The sequence below is a fragment of the Rhinoderma darwinii genome, chromosome 1, assembly GCF_050947455.1.
Source record: "Rhinoderma darwinii isolate aRhiDar2 chromosome 1, aRhiDar2.hap1, whole genome shotgun sequence".
Taxonomy (NCBI): domain Eukaryota; kingdom Metazoa; phylum Chordata; class Amphibia; order Anura; family Rhinodermatidae; genus Rhinoderma; species Rhinoderma darwinii.
Window position 1 is genome coordinate 194,423,931 of NC_134687.1, and position 17,255 is coordinate 194,441,185.

The window sequence follows — 17,255 nt, forward strand, 5'->3', positions numbered from 1 at the left end:
GGTGAACACCACAAAAAAAATAAACGAAAGACAAGAATCTCAATTTTTTTTTGGTCACCACCCCTCCCAAAATATACAATAAAAAGTTGCATGTACGCTAAAATTGTACCAATACAAACTACAACCCGTCCCGCAAAAAACAAGCCCTTACACTGCTTTTTTTGCCTGAAAAATAAAAAAGTTCTAGATCTCAGAATATGGTGACACAAAAAATGTATTTTATAAATAAGTGATTTTATTGCGCAAACGCTGCAAAACATAAAAAAATTATATACATATGGTATTGCCGTAATCGTATCGACCCGCAGAATAAAGTAAAATTGTCATTTATAGCCCAGGGTGAACGCCATTAAAAAAAAATAATAAAATACATTGTCAGAATTGATGGTTTTTGGTCACCTTGCTTGCCCAAAAAATGGTAAAAGAAAGTGATCAAAATAATTTCTGGTACCCCAAAATGGTACTAATGAAAACTACAGATTGTCCCGCAAAGAATAAGCCCTCACACAGCTCCGGTGGAGAAAAAATAAAAAAGTTCTGGCTCTCAGAATATGGCGATGCAAAATGTGCAGAGTGCTCCAAAAGCGGATAAGATCGGGCACCATTTATCAGTGCAACACCGGCCACATATCTGCGGATTATTATTTATTTACCCCATTATTATACCCTCTTATTATGCCCTGATGTGCTCCGCGCAGATTACATATGCCCCACATTATAAACTGAAATACCAGTAAAACGCCAAATAGAACTACCACCAAGCTAAATCTGCGCCCCAAAAGCTGCTCCCTCCCTTCTGAGCCCTACAGCATGCCCAAACAGCAGTCTACGACCACTGATATGGCAATGCCATACCCTGGAGAACCCGGTTAATAATTTGAGCTATTTGTCTTCAGTGGCACAAACTGGGCATAAGATATAGTGCACTAAAATGGCATATCAGTGGAAAATTTTAATTTTCACTCTGCACCATCCGCAAGCACATTAACCCCTTTACGCACCACAACATAGCATGTCGTGTGGGGGGTGATGTATGGAGCGTCTCACGTGAAAAATAAAGTATTTAAAATGGCAAAATCGCTGTTGTTTTTTTAGTCACCATGGCTCTACTAAAAAATGTAATAAAAAGTTGTATGTACCAATAAAAACGACCGCTCGTCCCTCAATAAATAAGCTCTCACAACGCTCTATTGACGGAAAAATAAAAAGTTGTGGCTCTTGGAACGCGGGGAGGGAAAAACTAAAAAGGAAAAGAAAAAAATGGTTCAGTCCGGAAAGGGTTAATTACTTTCTAATGAAAAAGCATTTATGACCACATGTGGGGTATAGCCGTACTCGGGAGAAATTGCTTTAAAAATGTTGGGCGGCTTTTTCCTCCTTTATCCTTTTGAAATTGCAAAAAAATGCCATATTTTAGTGGAAGAAATGTTGATATTCATTTTCATGGCCTAATTCTAATAAATCCTGCAAAAGACTTGTGGGGTCTAAATGCCCACTATACCCCTAGATAGATTAAGTGGTGTAATTTCCAAAATGGGGGTCACTTTTGGGGGGGGGGTTTCCACTGTTTTGGCCTCTCAGGGGCTTTGCAAATGCGACATGGTACCCAAAAACCATTTCAGCTAAATTTGAGCTCCAAAAGCCAAATGGCGCTCCTTCCCTTCTAAGCCCCGCTGTGGGTCCAAACCGCAGTTTATTACCACATCTGGCATATTTCCGGGAGAAATTGTTTTACAAATGTTGGTGCTTTTTTTCTCCTTTATTCCTTGTAAAAATTGAAAATGGCTACAGTTTTTCAGAACAAAAAAGTAGATTTTTACCTTTTGCTGAATTCATTGGAATTATTCTGTAAACAACTGTGGGGTCAAAATGCTAACTTTACCCCTAGAAAAATTCCTTGATGAATGTAGTTTCCAAAATGGGGTCACTTTTCGGGGGTTTCCACTATTTTGTTCCCTCCAGTACATTGCAAACGCGACACGGCACTGAAAACTATTCCAGCAAAATCAGAATTTCAAAATCCAAATGGTGCTCCTTCCCTTCTGAGTCCTTCTGTGGGTCCAAACAGAAGTTTATTACCACATATGGGGTATTGCTATAATTTGTAGAAATTGCTTTACATTTTTTGGGGTGTTTTTTCTCTTTTGCTTGAAAAAATTTAACATTTCTACGTTTTTTCAGAAAAAAAGTAGATTTTCATCTTCACATACTAATTCAAATAAATTTAGCAAAAAAACTGTGGGTTCAAAATGCTAATTATACCCCTAGATAAATTCCTTGACGGGTATAGTTTCCAAAATGGGGTCACTTTTGGGGGTCTTTATTGTTTTGGCCCCACAAGACCTCTTCAAACCTGACATGGTACCTAAAATATATTCTAAAAAAAAGGAGGCCCCAAAATCCTCTAGGTGCTCCTTTTCTTCTGAGGGCTGTATTTCAGTAACTTAGCGCACTAGGGTCACGTGGGATATTTCTAAAAACTGCAGAATCTGGGCAATAAATAATGAGTTACATTTCTCGGGTAAAACTTTGTGGTATAGAAAAAAAATGTATTACAAATGAATTTTGTAAAAAAAAATGTAATTCCTGTGAAACACCTAAAGGGTTAAAACACGTTGTGAATACTTTGAGGGGTGCAGTTTTCAAAATGGGGCGATTTATGGGGACTTTCTAATATATAAGGCCCTCAAAGCCACTTCAGAACTGAACTGGTCCCTGTAAAAATCGCCTTTTGAAATTTTCTTAAAAATGAGAAATTGCTGCTAAAGTTCTAAGCCGTGTAACGTCCTAGAAAAATAAAATGTTCAAAAAATGATGCAAATATAAAGTAGACATATGGGGGATGTAAACTAGTAACTATTTTGCGTGGTATTACTATCTGTTTTACAAGCGGATACATTTAAATTTAGAAAAATGCAAATTTTCTCTAAATCTTGGTGTTTTTTTACAAATAAATATTGAATTTATCGACAATTTTTTCACTAAGTACAATATGTCACGAGAAAACAATCTCAGAATCTCTTGGATAGGTAAAAGCATTCCCAAGTTATTGCCACATAAAGTGACATGTCAGATTTGAAAAATCGTCTTCGTCCTGAAGGCCAAAACAGGCTCAGTCCTGAAGGGGTTAATATCGGAGAACCGCATTGCCGTAATTATTAAAGCAGTAGACCGCTCTACTTAAAATTTGTCTTGGATTTGGTTGAGAGCAGAATGATTTTGCCTGATTTTAGAAATCTGAAGATCTGGCAGAATGCTGCTTGAATATTTCCTCTTTGCTGAGAATGTTTGACGACAAGCATGGTCTTCAGACAGGATAGCTTTATAGTGCAGTTCCCTGATAGGCCAAGTTCAATCATCACCTAAATATTATGGTGGTGAACCGTTAACAACTAATATCTGCGACTACATCCACACGTGTTAATTGCGAATTTAGTTGAGTATTTTGGTGTGAACACAGCCAGGGATTTCACTTTAAATTGCGATGACATCTGCTGTGAAAATCCACGGTGTTTCCGCAAAACCATATGCTGCGGATTTGAAAACCCGCAGGATATCTAGAATCCGCTGATAATTTTTATGCAGCATTTAACGAGTTAAACGAGCGGGATCGAGCGCGATGCCGCTAGTTACTCTGAAGTGTCGGCTGTAACATACAGCAGATTTCTGCATCGTATGGAGCGGGTTCACTCCGTGAGCCCGCTCCATACTTCTTCCTACCCGACTTTGGCGTATGGATACGTCAAATGTCGGGAAGGGGTTAATCTTTCATTGGAATCCGGTACAACATTAAAATAAGCACAAACATAGTCCGTTATGTTTCTAAACCAGAGATTGCTGTAGCCAGACAAAGTCCTGTTCATCTTATCAGTCGAAGCTGCTTTCCACCAGTGAGGCCTTCCTCACGGTTTTTGAAGCACGGCCTTCACACTGTTATCTTTATCCTTTTGTATTTGTGAATGCTGTCAAATTGGCCATCATTGTTTACATTTATGAAAGTCTCACATTTACTATTCATATGGGGAATTATTCTATGTACAAACTTGAGTAACTTTGTGTGAACTGGCCCTAAAGCTAAATGTAGTCAGTTTTTTTTTTTACGGGGAAACCGCATCGGAAAATGCGCCAAAAAACGGCAGAAAATGCCTCAAATTGATTTCAATGGGAGGCGGAGGCTTTTTTTTCCCACGAGCGGAAAAACTGGCACGTGAGAAAAAGAAGCGACATGCCCTATCTTCGGGCCTTTCCTCTTCTGACCTCCCATTGACATCAATGGGAGGCAGAAGAAGCTTATTTTGCGGCGTTTGTTGCCCGCAGCGCTCAATGGCTGCAGGCGAAAAACGCTGCGGCGTGCAGGCAGAGCAAAATCTGCCTCAAAATACCAAATGGAATTTTGAGGCAGATTTTCCTAGTATAAAAAACCGTGTGAACCCGGCCTTACTTCTCTTGTACTGATCTTTGCTTACATCCTGCATTCTAGTGTATCACTGCGTTTTGAAGTTCTGCAGGCTTCAGACCTGAAATCTCAGAGCATTTGTTGTTGACAGTCTGCCCAGATTTAAATCGTTGAAAGTAGTCTTCACACTAGACACTGTAGTAATTTGAAGTAGGAAAAAATTAAACTTACAGCTTTATATGAGCTTAATTAAGGCCTAGTTTATATTGCTTTTTGGCATACGTTTAATGTGTATGTCAGGAAAATCTCCCGATATACACGCTAAACGTAACCATAGGACTTCATTAGGCCGATGGAGACCAACAGTGTCCATTTGGGCTCTGACAAGCTTGTATGCGTAGCTTTTCCTTCTATTTTAAGGATGGAATAGTGTAGTAGATGTCACTATTCCATCCTGAGGAATCTCGCAAAAAATAACCCCTACATTACACAGTGTAGCCGGAGCTTCCCCAGGCACAGCACTTACAAGTAGCGCTCTGCCCAGGGGGGTTTGGGCCACGTATCCCACTATGCCTATTCAGTGGGATACGTTGCATCTTTTTGTCTGAGGTATACGTTGTGATACCTCTGACGGAAGGCAGAAACGCAATATGAACTATGCCTAAGCTGTTAGGCGACAAACTCCTTGTTAGACAAATTCCTATTTCCAATGACAACCAGAAGAACTGTGAACGCAACTCAAAGCTAGAATGTGGATTGTAACTGAATCCGTACAAATTTGCTCAAGTTAGAATTTTTTATATCTACGAAAATTAATTATACAGATTAACTGTAAAATGATGTTCAAATGTGGACAAATCCTTCAAATTAAATTATTTAGCTTGAATAGTTTAAAGCTTAAAACAAGTCTTTCTGCTCTTTTTTTTATTTTTTTTCTCTAGCTAGAATATACTTTTTTCAACTAGTTGTTAAAATGAGTCCCTTTCTTAATTGGCTGTGTTTTGTATTGCTACTGTGTGCGCGCCAAGCCGAAGTCTAAAGCATGTTAAAAATGACCAGCCAGTAAGCTTTGAGCTTCGCTGTATGTTAGTTTTGCATGACTGAACTAACAGTAGGCCTTTTCCCTATTTTTGTTTGGTTTCTTACATTTACCTACTAACTGGCTTGGCGAATTGTGCTAACAAGGAATTGGTAAATTATCCACTGCTGACGGTAAAGCGTTCGCAGATCCTGAGGTGCTTCGCAGATTGACGTCCTCGGTCAGCTGTGCGTTGGATGAAGCTGCTGCTGCACTTACAAGAATGAGAGCGGAGAGCACCTCAAATGCAGGGCAGACGGACAAGTAAGTGTCAAACTCTTAAGAAATATGATACATAAGTTTGTAGTTTCTTCTAGAAACCTGGTTACATGCGGATTTTGGCACAGATTTCCGGGATCAAGGAATGCCAAAGTCCCTCTCGGATACGACACTTCTGCCTAATGCAGGACCTGTTTTGCCCAGAGCTTTAATTCTCAGGTGAACATGGTTTATTTCCTAAATGCGTACCCTGCAGATCATCAGATGACCGCTACGGATCTATGGGCTGAAACCCTCATATGTAACTGCTGGGTGAGGCTGTGGGCAGCCATGTGTTATGCAGAGAAAATGTGGTAATACGTGGCGTCTATTCAAACGAATGGCCCACCATGTAATCCATTACCTTGCTAAGTTCTACATAGCGGCAGAGCAGACCTTTGCACTGGCTAATAGGGACGATAATGATTATGTGCCCTAATACAGCATATGAAAAGCCTCTATAGTTTAGTTACAGGCCTGGCACCTGCAGCATCACTCCCTCTCTGTCCTCGTGACGTCACTTTCCACCTAGCTCTACGCTGGCCTTATTTGCCAGATGATCCTGCTGATTTTGATGGGATCTCCTGCTAATCGCATTTTGTCGGCACAGCTTTACTGTTCTGGACTTGGAGTGTATTCACACGGGTCTGTCAAATTAAAAAAACGTTGCCGTAATTCTGGCAAAACCACAATCTGACCGCAACATGTGAATACACCCATATCCATTGTGTGAAAGAAGGGTTGGGTTTTAGCCGGTTAGGTCCTTTGTTTCCCCGGATATAAGCTTCAACAGATGTCAGGCAACAGCTCAGCTACCTCCCCTATTGAATTAACACGCTTAGCCGAGTCCTACAATCAAATGTCCGATTTGTGAGCGCGTAGATTTTTTTTCCATTTTCAAATTATGAATAATAGAAATATCTAAACAAATCGTCTTTCTGGTGTTTGCAGATGTCTATTTTCTATGCTTATGTGGACCTGTAATAATAATGTTGCTTTTCCAGCCGCAGTTTAGCAGAAGCTTGCTCTGAAGGAGATGTAAATGCTGTGAGGAAGCTGCTAATAGAAGGCCGCAGTGTTAATGAGCACACGGAGGAAGGGGAATCCCTCCTTTGCCTTGCCTGTTCTGCTGGATATTATGAACTTGCACAGGTTAGGATATATCCTTATTTATTTATTTTTTCTCTATGGTCTACCAGACTGAAAATGGTCATTACGTAGGTTTTGTCAATTTGAGTCTTAATAATTTCAACATATTTGTGCAAAATAAACCGCATTATTTCTCACGTTGTTACCGGTCCTGTGTGTACACTTATGCTTTTGTACACCTATTCCACAAAGGAATGCTTTGATCGGTTATACATGTCTCTTAATAACTTTAACTATAACCTGGTTGTCAATTGTACCGGATGTTCCGGATTGTTCAACCGTTCTAAGAAGATATTGAGGGTTTGAACGGCACAAATGTAAAGGGTTTCTATAATTTTTTTAAATGAAATAACTTTTAATTGCTGGGCTATATCCGTCTTCTGTTTTTGGTATTGGAAATGTCACTTTTATTTGGCATCTCTATACTGAAAATATTTACGGGATTTGTAAGCATTTCACTGACATTATGGCTTCTCTTATAAGGCACCGTCACAGATGCCGTCAAATTTAACATGAAAACGGCGCTGCATGCAGCACTATTTTTCCCATTAAAACAACAGACACCTTGGCGGAACCTGACGGACCTTATTGTACGTAATTTGGGTCGGCTGAGCGCGCTGTGATTGTGAGATGGATTCGGCACTGCATCGTGGCATCCCATGTAAATGGAAGCTGTGACGCAGATGAGAACAGAGCCTTAAGCATGTCATAAAGGATCTGGTGTTTAAGGGATGTTTTTGACGGCATCCGAGTGGCACCCGATGGTTTTCACGGACCCATTCGCTTTAGCGAGTGAATCTGGTCCGTGACAAATTATCCGAGTCTCTGATCTGAGGAAAGATAGAGCATGTTCTACCTTTCCTTGGATCACTGACGGGACTCGGCCGGCGCACACAGATCGTGTGCATGAGGCATAAATCAAGGTCCTTCAGTGTTGAGTATTGCAGCAAGGTAAGAGCATGTTTTATGTTAATGCTATGTAAGGCTCAGAGGTTACGGCCGTATAATGGCTCCTTGCTGGAATCGTAGAGCCTTAAGGTATTTTTACACCAGCCAAGTTTGGCCTGTGCAACGAGCGCCAATTAACGAGACAGCTCGTTGATCGGCGCTAGTTTGCTCCTTTCACAAGGCGCTAGTATAGGTTTGAGCGCTCGTTACTCTGATCGCTCCTCCCCACACATTTCTATCATGTCGGCAGCACGTCTTCCTGTTTCCACAGGGAGATGTGCTGCCGACAACAATAATATTTGACACATTCAAAACGATACGATCAGAAGAGGAACGAGCGTTTGCTCGTTCATCTGATGATCGCTGCCCTGTTTACAGAGTTCTGTGAACGCTCGTGTGCCTGATAATCGGCCAGTGTAAAGGGGCCCTTAGAGCCAGAAATTTATTTATTTAATTTGTGTGTAGAAATGGGATAGCTTGTTGCCAGCAAATATAAAGATCCACACACTAACTCTCATGGGCAGACACAAACCATTACTAGTTGCTCCCTAACAAGAGACCTATACACACAGAATCAAGGCTTTAATAGCCGCAAAAGGTCAGACTTGAAGATGGTGAATAACTATACGTTTATTTTTTTCTTCAATAGTTTCTATACTTGACATTTAGTTTATTTTCTGATCATTGTAAAAAACAAAAAAATTAAATTTTTCAGTTATTTTTTTATTTTATGTCCACTTTTTATTCAGGGTCTAAATGAAGTAAGGGGGATGAAGACTAGTTTGCAAAGCTGTAATTAATAAGAAGCAACTGTCTGCACTTTGTCTTGTCCTTTCTTCACCTTATTTGCAAAAATGCCTCAAATGAAAACCTCCTAATGTGTTTCTCCTTCTTATAAAGGTTCTTTTGGCTATGCATGCAAATGTGGAAGATCGAGGTATAAAAGGAGATATTACGCCTTTAATGGCTGCTGCTAATGGGGGACATGTTGAGATTGTGAAGCTGCTCCTAGCTCATGATGCTGATGTGAACTCCCAGTCATCCACAGGTTTACTATCTTTTCTATTTTATCTATACATGTATGTAAATTTTTTTTATTTTTTTTTGCAATGCTGGAATCTTTTTTTTGTTTTTTCTTACCCAGGGAACACAGCACTTACCTATGCGTGTGCTGGCGGCTATGTAGATGTTGTAAAGGTGCTTCTGGAATCGGGTGCTAGCATTGAGGACCACAATGAGAATGGGCACACTCCTCTTATGGAGGCAGGGAGTGCTGGGCATGTGGAAGTGGCCAGAGTCCTTTTGGAGAATGGAGCTGGAATTAATACTCATTCCAATGAATTCAAAGAGAGTGCACTTACTTTAGCTTGCTATAAAGGTAAATATTATTAAAGAAATCCGTAACTATAGAATTTCTCCTAAATCTGCCTGTTATTTTATGCAAGGAAGACCAGAGGCGAAGATTGTCAATTTAAATGTTTATTGAATTCGCTCCTTCAGATTGTTTGCCGTAGATTCCCTCCTGTACGGTCTGCTATCTATATTGGCTAGTTTCATTTCTTGAGCTTTCAAAAGGTACTAGGTGTTTACATCCTCAATGACCGAGCAGTGGTATCTGAAAATGTGCTGAAATATCTTGTGAAGTTTTTCTGAATTACTCTTATGGAGGTTTTAGTCCTAGTATGGGACAATTTAAAAAAAATAATGGTTAAGAAACCCAGGTATAGTTAACGCACAACTGTCAAATCTGCCATCCACATTTTATTGTAGTTTGCGTTACGGACGGATTGTTTATTATAAAACACTGCTAATTCCAGGATGCTATACATATGAAAAACGGGTTAAAGTACGTAACATGCGACACAAAACAAAGAGCATAATAAGGCTCGCACATGGAGGATACGCTGTGTAAAAGCACGCAGCGTATCTGATCTGTGCGCCAGAGGAAACTCCCGAAATGTCTGCTGCGGATAACTGCGGCATTTAGCAGGTCAGCCTCCTGGGATGACGTTTCATCCCAGGAGACCACTGCAGCGGCGGTCACAGGGGATGAAACCCAGGAGGCCAGCCTGGAGGAAGAAACATATTTATGGGAAAATTATTCTTTTTTTTTTTTTTTTTTTTTTTTTTGTGGCGGAATGGTTGTGATTCAGACGCAAAGAAACTCAACATCTGCAATTTGTTTCAGGTTTTTACCTCCACGTTGAATTCAATGGAGAGAGCCTGCAACAAATAAGCAGCGTTTATGCAAATACAATTGACATGCTGTGGAATGAAATTCCGCACCGCATGTCCATTTCGGAGCATTTTTTCCCGCTCCGTTTTTACGCAGCGCGTGGATGGGATTTGTTCTATCTCATCCACTTTGCGGCTACTGTATTATGCTGCAGATTTTCCGCAACATATTCAGTCGTGGAAAATTTTCAGTATTTACGCAACATGTGATCTGACCCTAAAGATGCACTTAATGAATGAATGACTGACAGACTGGTACAGAAGGAGAGCGACCTGCCTGCGAGGGTTTACAGTCTACGTGGTTTTTTGGAAGTGTATCCGTCTGTCATATACATAATGCATGTGTCTTATGCCCATGTATTTTGTATCTTTCTTGTAGGACATTTAGAAATGGTGAGGTTTTTGTTGGAAGCCGGGGCTGACCAAGAACATAAAACAGATGAAATGCACACTGCCTTAATGGAAGCTTGCATGGTAAGCAAACCTTTTCTAAATGAATACTTCAATCTATGCAATAGTATTTCAGAACATTCCAAATCGCATGCTTTAAGTCTGCCTTCAGTAGCTCCGGCCCCATTACTTTTGTTTGCACAGTTTTCACCTTTCATTTATGTACAGTTTAGTATATTCCGTACAAATGGCGATCTCCAGATCATGACGCCGAACACCAATAGAGCAATCATTATTTTACCTAATGTTCTATATAATTACTTATTAGCAGAAGTAACAGGAGACCGTATCTTCCCAGTAAATTACATTCAGCGGTCTGAATTAGGAACAAATTCTACGTTTTTAGCTAAAAATGGCACTTGACCTGTGTACTTCATCTTAACTGTCCATGTTTTGGCTAGCTGAAAGGTCAAATATTTTCTGAAAGGGTGCAATTCTTGTGATCTGAACTCAAGTTCTGCAGCTTAGCCATACATACCATTTTTGATGTTTTATTCTGCATGCATTAATAATCTTTTTATGTCCTATATAGGATGGCCATGTAGAGGTTGCTCGACTGCTGCTAGATAGTGGCGCCCAGGTAAATATGCCAGCTGATTCGTTTGAGTCTCCACTGACTCTTGCGGCTTGTGGTGGCCATGTAGAGCTGGCAGCTTTACTCATAGAGCGAGGTGCCAATCTTGAGGAGGTAAATGATGAAGGCTATACACCTCTCATGGAAGCTGCACGGGAAGGACATGAAGAAATGGTTGCGTTATTACTTGGGCAGGGTAAGCAATGTTATATACGCCTGTGTTTACTTGTTTCTGAATCGGATGGTTGTATTTTTAAATTTGACGATCCAAAATGACCAGGAATATTCAAACTGCCATGGCAGTGTTTTTTTGTTTTTATTTTGTTTTTTTGTTTTTTTCTTTCTCTTGCATTGGGTTAAATAGGTAATCTTTTCCTTGATCTTTAATTTATTGTTCTATCCTATTAAGAGCAATAGCTTAGTGCTACACTCTCTGGCATCTTTTTTAGGGCTTTGTTGACCAGAGTAGCTTGTCTTCGTGTAGGTTTAAAGTGGCTGTGTGAAAATGGTCTGAAATACATTCAACAGTAGCGTTGTGGTGTAGTTAAAAAGTGTGCGTGAAAACCGAGAAAGTGTGGCTTTAAAACACGAGAATCGAGAATACGGTCAAAATGACAACGGGTCATCTTGTGGACAACTCCGATCTGGGACGTTCAATCACAGATTCTGCTTTCAATAGCGACTGCAACATTCAAGCCACTGGATAGGACTCTCGCTGTCATCCCCCCCCCCCCCCTGTGAAGTCCCATAGTAGGACTATAAAAAAAAAATATTTTTTATGAAGTTAATAAGAGAAAAAATGAGAAAAAGGAAGCAACACATAATTGGTTTAGCCATGTCTGTAGTGACACAAACTTTAAAACGATTACGTTATTTAACTTGCACGGTGAATGCCATAAAAAAAATAAGGAAAAAACAATGCTAGTAATGCGGTTTTCTGTTCATCCTGCTTTCCAAAAAATGCAATTAAAGACGATTCAACAATTTTATGTTCCCCAAAATGGTCCAATGAAAACTACAAGTCGTCCCGAACAAAAATTAAAACCCTCATACATCTACATTGGCAGAAATCTAAAAAAGTTATGACGCTTAGGCCTCATGCCCACTTCAGTTTTTTTTCCTTCGGGGTGCTATCCATTTTTTTTAACAGATAGCGCCCTGACACATTCATTTCAGTGGGGCCATGCACACTGCCGTTGTTTTAACGGAACTTTGCAGCCGTTCCGTGAAAAATAGGGCAGGTCCTACTCCTGTCCGTTTTTGACGGAACAGTCTCGGCCTTTTCATTGATTTGGTCCGTGAAACAATGGACTGCACACGGAAGCCATCAGTGTGCGGTCCGTGTTTCACGGAACTGTCATTAGCGGCCGTTCAACGGCCGACAGATGTGTGCATGAGGCCTTAGGATATGGCGACACAAAAACACATACTTTTAAAAAAGAAAAAAAATAAAGATTTTATTGTGCAAAAGTAGTAAAACAAACAAAGTATATACATTTGGTTTTGCTGTAATAGTGCTGACCCACAGAATAAAGTGATTTCATTTATACCACACGGTAAAGATTATAAATTTAAGCTGCGTATACGTTTTCCCTGACATCACGGTCTAGGGAACAATGAAGGTATGCCTTTTGAATAAAAGGAAAAAAAATAGCTTTGTTATTAAGGCCGAAAAAAGGGTGGTTGCTACAGGGTTAAATAAAATGTATACAATATAAACCTAATTGGTATCAACAAGTTCGTAATGATCTGAACCATTGAAATGTTACTTCGTGAACAAAGTAAAGAAAAAAAAAATCCAGAATTGCTGTTTTTTGGTCACCTAACCTCCCTTAACCCCTTCACGACCAGCCCACGTAGATTAACGGGCTGCCGTGCTGGGCTTTTCTCCTGCAGCCCGTTAATTCACGTGGTGCCAGAACAGAGTGCACAGCGCTCTCCCTGTTCTCTGAATCTCTCAGCACACGCTGCTACTAGCAGCCTAAGTGCTGAGAGAAGACATCAGGACCGGATTGGTGTCGGTCCTGATGACGTGATCACCATGATAAAGCTATCATGATGATCACAGCAAAGTTTGTTGCAGCAACAAACTTTCCTGCTGTTTGTTACAAGGTTTCTCCTCCCTCCCTGTCAGATCGTTCTGAGACAGTGGGGGAGAAGAAGCTGTGCCGAGCAGCTGCTGTGTGTCTCATATAAAGACACAATGTATGTGAAAAACACACAAAAAACACCCCCACATAGATAGTTTAGTGTAGGCAGCTAGCTATAGTTTAGGTAGATAGTACTCAGACTAGGACAATTAATTAGTTAATTAATAATCAATTAGGGCTTATAATGTGTGTGTGTGTGTGTGTGTGTGTGTGTGTGTGTGTATATATATATATATATATATATATATATCTATATGATTTTATTTATATATATATATATATATATCTCTATGTATATGTGTATATATTTATATACTGTGTGTGTGTGTGTATATATGTATATATATATATATACATACACGTCTATATTATATATATATATATATATATACACACACACACACAGACACACGTAATATATATTATATATAGACATATTTGAAATTTGTTAATACTAAAAATTAATAATTAGGGATGTTATATATCTAGAACATCATATAGATATATACATACATGTAATATATACGTATACACACATATACTTATATAAATCTCTTCATATATTTTACACGCCTGTAAATTCTAAATACATTGATTCATTGTTAGGCTGTGTTCACAGTGAGTTTTTTGCAGGAGGAAAATTCCTCCTGCAAAAACTGCTCCGGACGTTTTTTGCACAGTGGTTTGCCAAAAACTCGTCAAAACACTCGTCGAGGTGTATTTTTTACCCTTCTGACTGATTGAAATGGGGTTTTGGAGGCGGAAACCGCCTCAAGATGGGTCATGTCGCTTCTTTTTACCGCGATGCGGTTTTTTTGCTCACGGTAAAAAAGCTCGTCCAACTCCCATTTAAATCAATGGGAGACATTTTCGGGCGGTTTTTGACGAGTTTTGCGGAGTGGTTTCCGCGCCGAAAAACTCGTAAAAAAAACTCAGTGTGAACAGGGCCTTAGGGTTGTTCATAAATTTATTGGTCAATGGATTAGTGGACTTTTTCTTTGTTACTTTTATGAAAACTGTTACAAAAAATAAGTAAAAAGAAAAATACGTAAAAAATGGCGCGCAAGCTATATACCACTGAAGAGGCATTTGCTCTCTTGGATTCTGATAGTGAATGGGGTCACTTTTGGGGGGTTTCTGCTGTTTTGGTCCCTCCAGGGCGTTGCAAATGGGACATGCCACCGAAAACCATTATAGCAAAATTTGAGCTCCAAAACCCAAATGGCGCTCCTTCCCTTTTTAGGGCTGTAATGTGTTCAAATATAAGTTTATGACCACATATGGGGTATTGCCGTAATCAGGATAAATTTCTTTACAAATGTTGGGGTGCTTTTTCTCCTTTATTCCTTGCAAAAATTAAAAAATGTCTATGTTTCTTCAGAAGAAATGTAGATTTTCATTTTCACAGACTAACGCCAATCAATTCAGCAAAAAACCTGTGCGGTTAAAATGCTCACTATACAACTAGATAAATTCCTTGAGGGGTGTAGTTTCCAAAATGGGGTCACTTTTTGGGGGTTTCCACTGTTTAGGCACCACAAGACCTCTTCAAACCTGACATGGTGCCTAAAATATATTGTAATAAAAAGGAGGCCCCAAAATCCACTAGGTGCTCCTTTGCTTGTGAGGCCTGTGTTTCAGTCTATTATCGCACTAGGGCCACATGTGGGATATTTCTAAAAACTGCAGAACCTGGGCAATAAATATTGAGTTACGTTTCTCTGGTAAAACCTTCTGTGTTACAGAGATTTTTCTATTACAAATGAATTTCTGCAAAAAAAATTACATTTGTAAATTTCACCTCTACTTTGCTTTAATTCCTGTGAAATGCCTAAAGGGTTAAGAAACTTCCTGAATGCTGTTTTGAATACTTTGAGGGGTGAAGTTTTTAAAATGGGTGAATTATGGGGACTTTCTAATATATAAGGCCCTCAAAGCCACTTCACAACTGAACTGGTCCCTTGAAATTTCTTGAAAATATGAGAAATTGCTGCTAAAGTTCTAAGTCTTGTAACGTCCTAGAAAAATAAAAGGATGTTCAAAAAACTATGCAAATATTAAGTAGACATATGGGGGATGTTAACTAGTAACTATTTTGTGTGGTATTACTATCTGTTTTGCAAGCAGATACATTCAAATTTAGAAAAATGCAATTTTTTGCACATTTTCTATACATTTTGGGGTTTTTCACAAATAAATTATTGAAATTATCGACCAAATTTTTTCACAGACTTAAAGTACACTATGTCACGAGAAAACAATCTCAGAATCGCTTGGATAGGTAAAAGCATTCCCGAGTTATTACCACATAAAGTGACACATGTCAGATTTGAAAAAATCGCCTGCGTCCACAAGGCCAAAACAGGCTCAGTCCTGAAGGGGTTAAAAAGTCATATGTACTACAGGATGTGGTGACACGAAACCATTTTATTTTTAAACAAAAGTTAACATTTTGAAAAAGTAGTAAAACCTTAAAAAAAAAACAAAAAAAACGATATATAAATTTTGGGATCGCCATAATCTTACTGACCTGCATAACAGAGCTCATTTACGGCAGGTAAAGGCCGTAAAGTCACAACCCAAAGAACGTTGGAAGTTTTTCTTTTTTTCCTCATTCCACCCCACCATTATTTTTAACCCCTTCACTCCACAGCCATTTTTCTGATTTTCACTTTTGTTTTTTTTGTTGAGAAGCGCATATGAGGGCTTGTTTTTTGCGAGACGAGTTGTAGATTTTCATGACACCATTTATTGTACCATATAATGGACTGGGAAACTGAAAAAATTCTTTGTGGGGTGGAATAATGTAGAAAAAAAAATACTCACATTTTTGAGGGTTTTTGTTTTTACGGTATTTACCATGTGCTAAAAACAACAGCGATAACTTTATTTTGCGGGTCAATAAGATTACAGCGATTTAAAAAAAAAAAAAGAAATAAAATGATGTAGTGATAGATAGATAGATATAAATACTTTTTTTCTTCCCAGGTTTTACTAGTTCTACAAGGAAAAAACTGATTGTTATAAAGTTTGTTTTGTCGCCATGTTCTGAGAGGCAGAACTTTTTTTTTCTCTTTTTTTTTTTTTTCTTTTTCTGTCGCTTTGAGCGGTGTGAGGGCTTATTTTTTGCAGGTTATTTTTTTTTTTTTGTGTGATGAGCTGTAGTTTTTACTGGTACCATTCTGGGGTACATGAGACTAATTGATCACTTTTTTATATCCATTTTAGCGGGAGATGAGGTGACCGAAAAAACAGCGATTTGTGGCGTTTTTAACTTTGTATTTTTTGGTATGGTGTTCACCGTGCCGGTTAAATGTTGTGTTGTAATAGTTTTGGACTTTTAAAGACGTGATGATACCAGATATGTTATTGTTTTGTATATTAAAAAAACGTGTGTTTTTTTTACTACCCCTAGCGGACTTGAACCAGTGATCATCGGATCGCTGGCCCTTTTTGCTGCAATGTGTTGCAGTATATCATTATTTTGACAGGCTCCTTTCGAGCCCTGCCGGAGGCAGAGCTTAATAGGAGTACAAAGATGGCAGACCTGGGGGCCTTCATTAGTTAGGCCCCTAGGCTGCCATGAGGACCATCGGCACCCTGTGATCGTGTCACGGGGGAGGGGGCGGGCGATGAGACGTCTGAGGGGGACGCCCCACTTTCTAACTCCTTAGATATCGTGATTGACCGCCATTTAAAGGGTTAAACGGACGGGATCAAAGTGATCTTTGATTCTGCCCATTGCAGTGAGGTTGACCGCTGTATTACACAGCTGTCACCCGCTAAGTATGGAGCGAACTCCGCCTGTGAGCCTGCTCCATACTTCCCTTTAACGCTTATCACGTACAGTTACGTGATAATGCATTACAGGTTAAAGTAAGTTTTATGCTACATTAAATGATACAAAAAAAAAAAAAGTACAATTTGTCCTGCATAAACAAGCCCCCAAACGACAGTCGACAGGAAAATAAAAAAAGTTCTGTCTTTAAAGGGTGTGGAGGAAGAAAAAAAAAATGT

General features: G+C 39.3%; 1 protein-coding gene across 6 annotated transcripts in view; it reads left to right on the forward strand.

Moving 5' to 3' along the window:
* The window catches only part of ANKRD17 (ankyrin repeat domain 17), a 110,536-nt gene that overhangs the window by 52,296 nt on the left and 40,985 nt on the right, over positions 1 to 17,255 (forward strand). For 5 of the 6 annotated variants that reach the window (XM_075860681.1, XM_075860682.1, XM_075860685.1 and 2 more), the window contains 6 exons: positions 5,582 to 5,738; positions 6,737 to 6,884; positions 8,730 to 8,877; positions 8,974 to 9,207; positions 10,444 to 10,538; positions 11,047 to 11,284. In XM_075860681.1, the coding sequence (XP_075716796.1) occupies positions 5,582 to 5,738; positions 6,737 to 6,884; positions 8,730 to 8,877; positions 8,974 to 9,207; positions 10,444 to 10,538; positions 11,047 to 11,284 (1,020 nt within the window). The remainder of the gene's footprint in view (positions 1 to 5,581; positions 5,739 to 6,736; positions 6,885 to 8,729; positions 8,878 to 8,973; positions 9,208 to 10,443; positions 10,539 to 11,046; positions 11,285 to 17,255) is intronic. The other variant, XM_075860683.1, reaches the window with a different exon arrangement.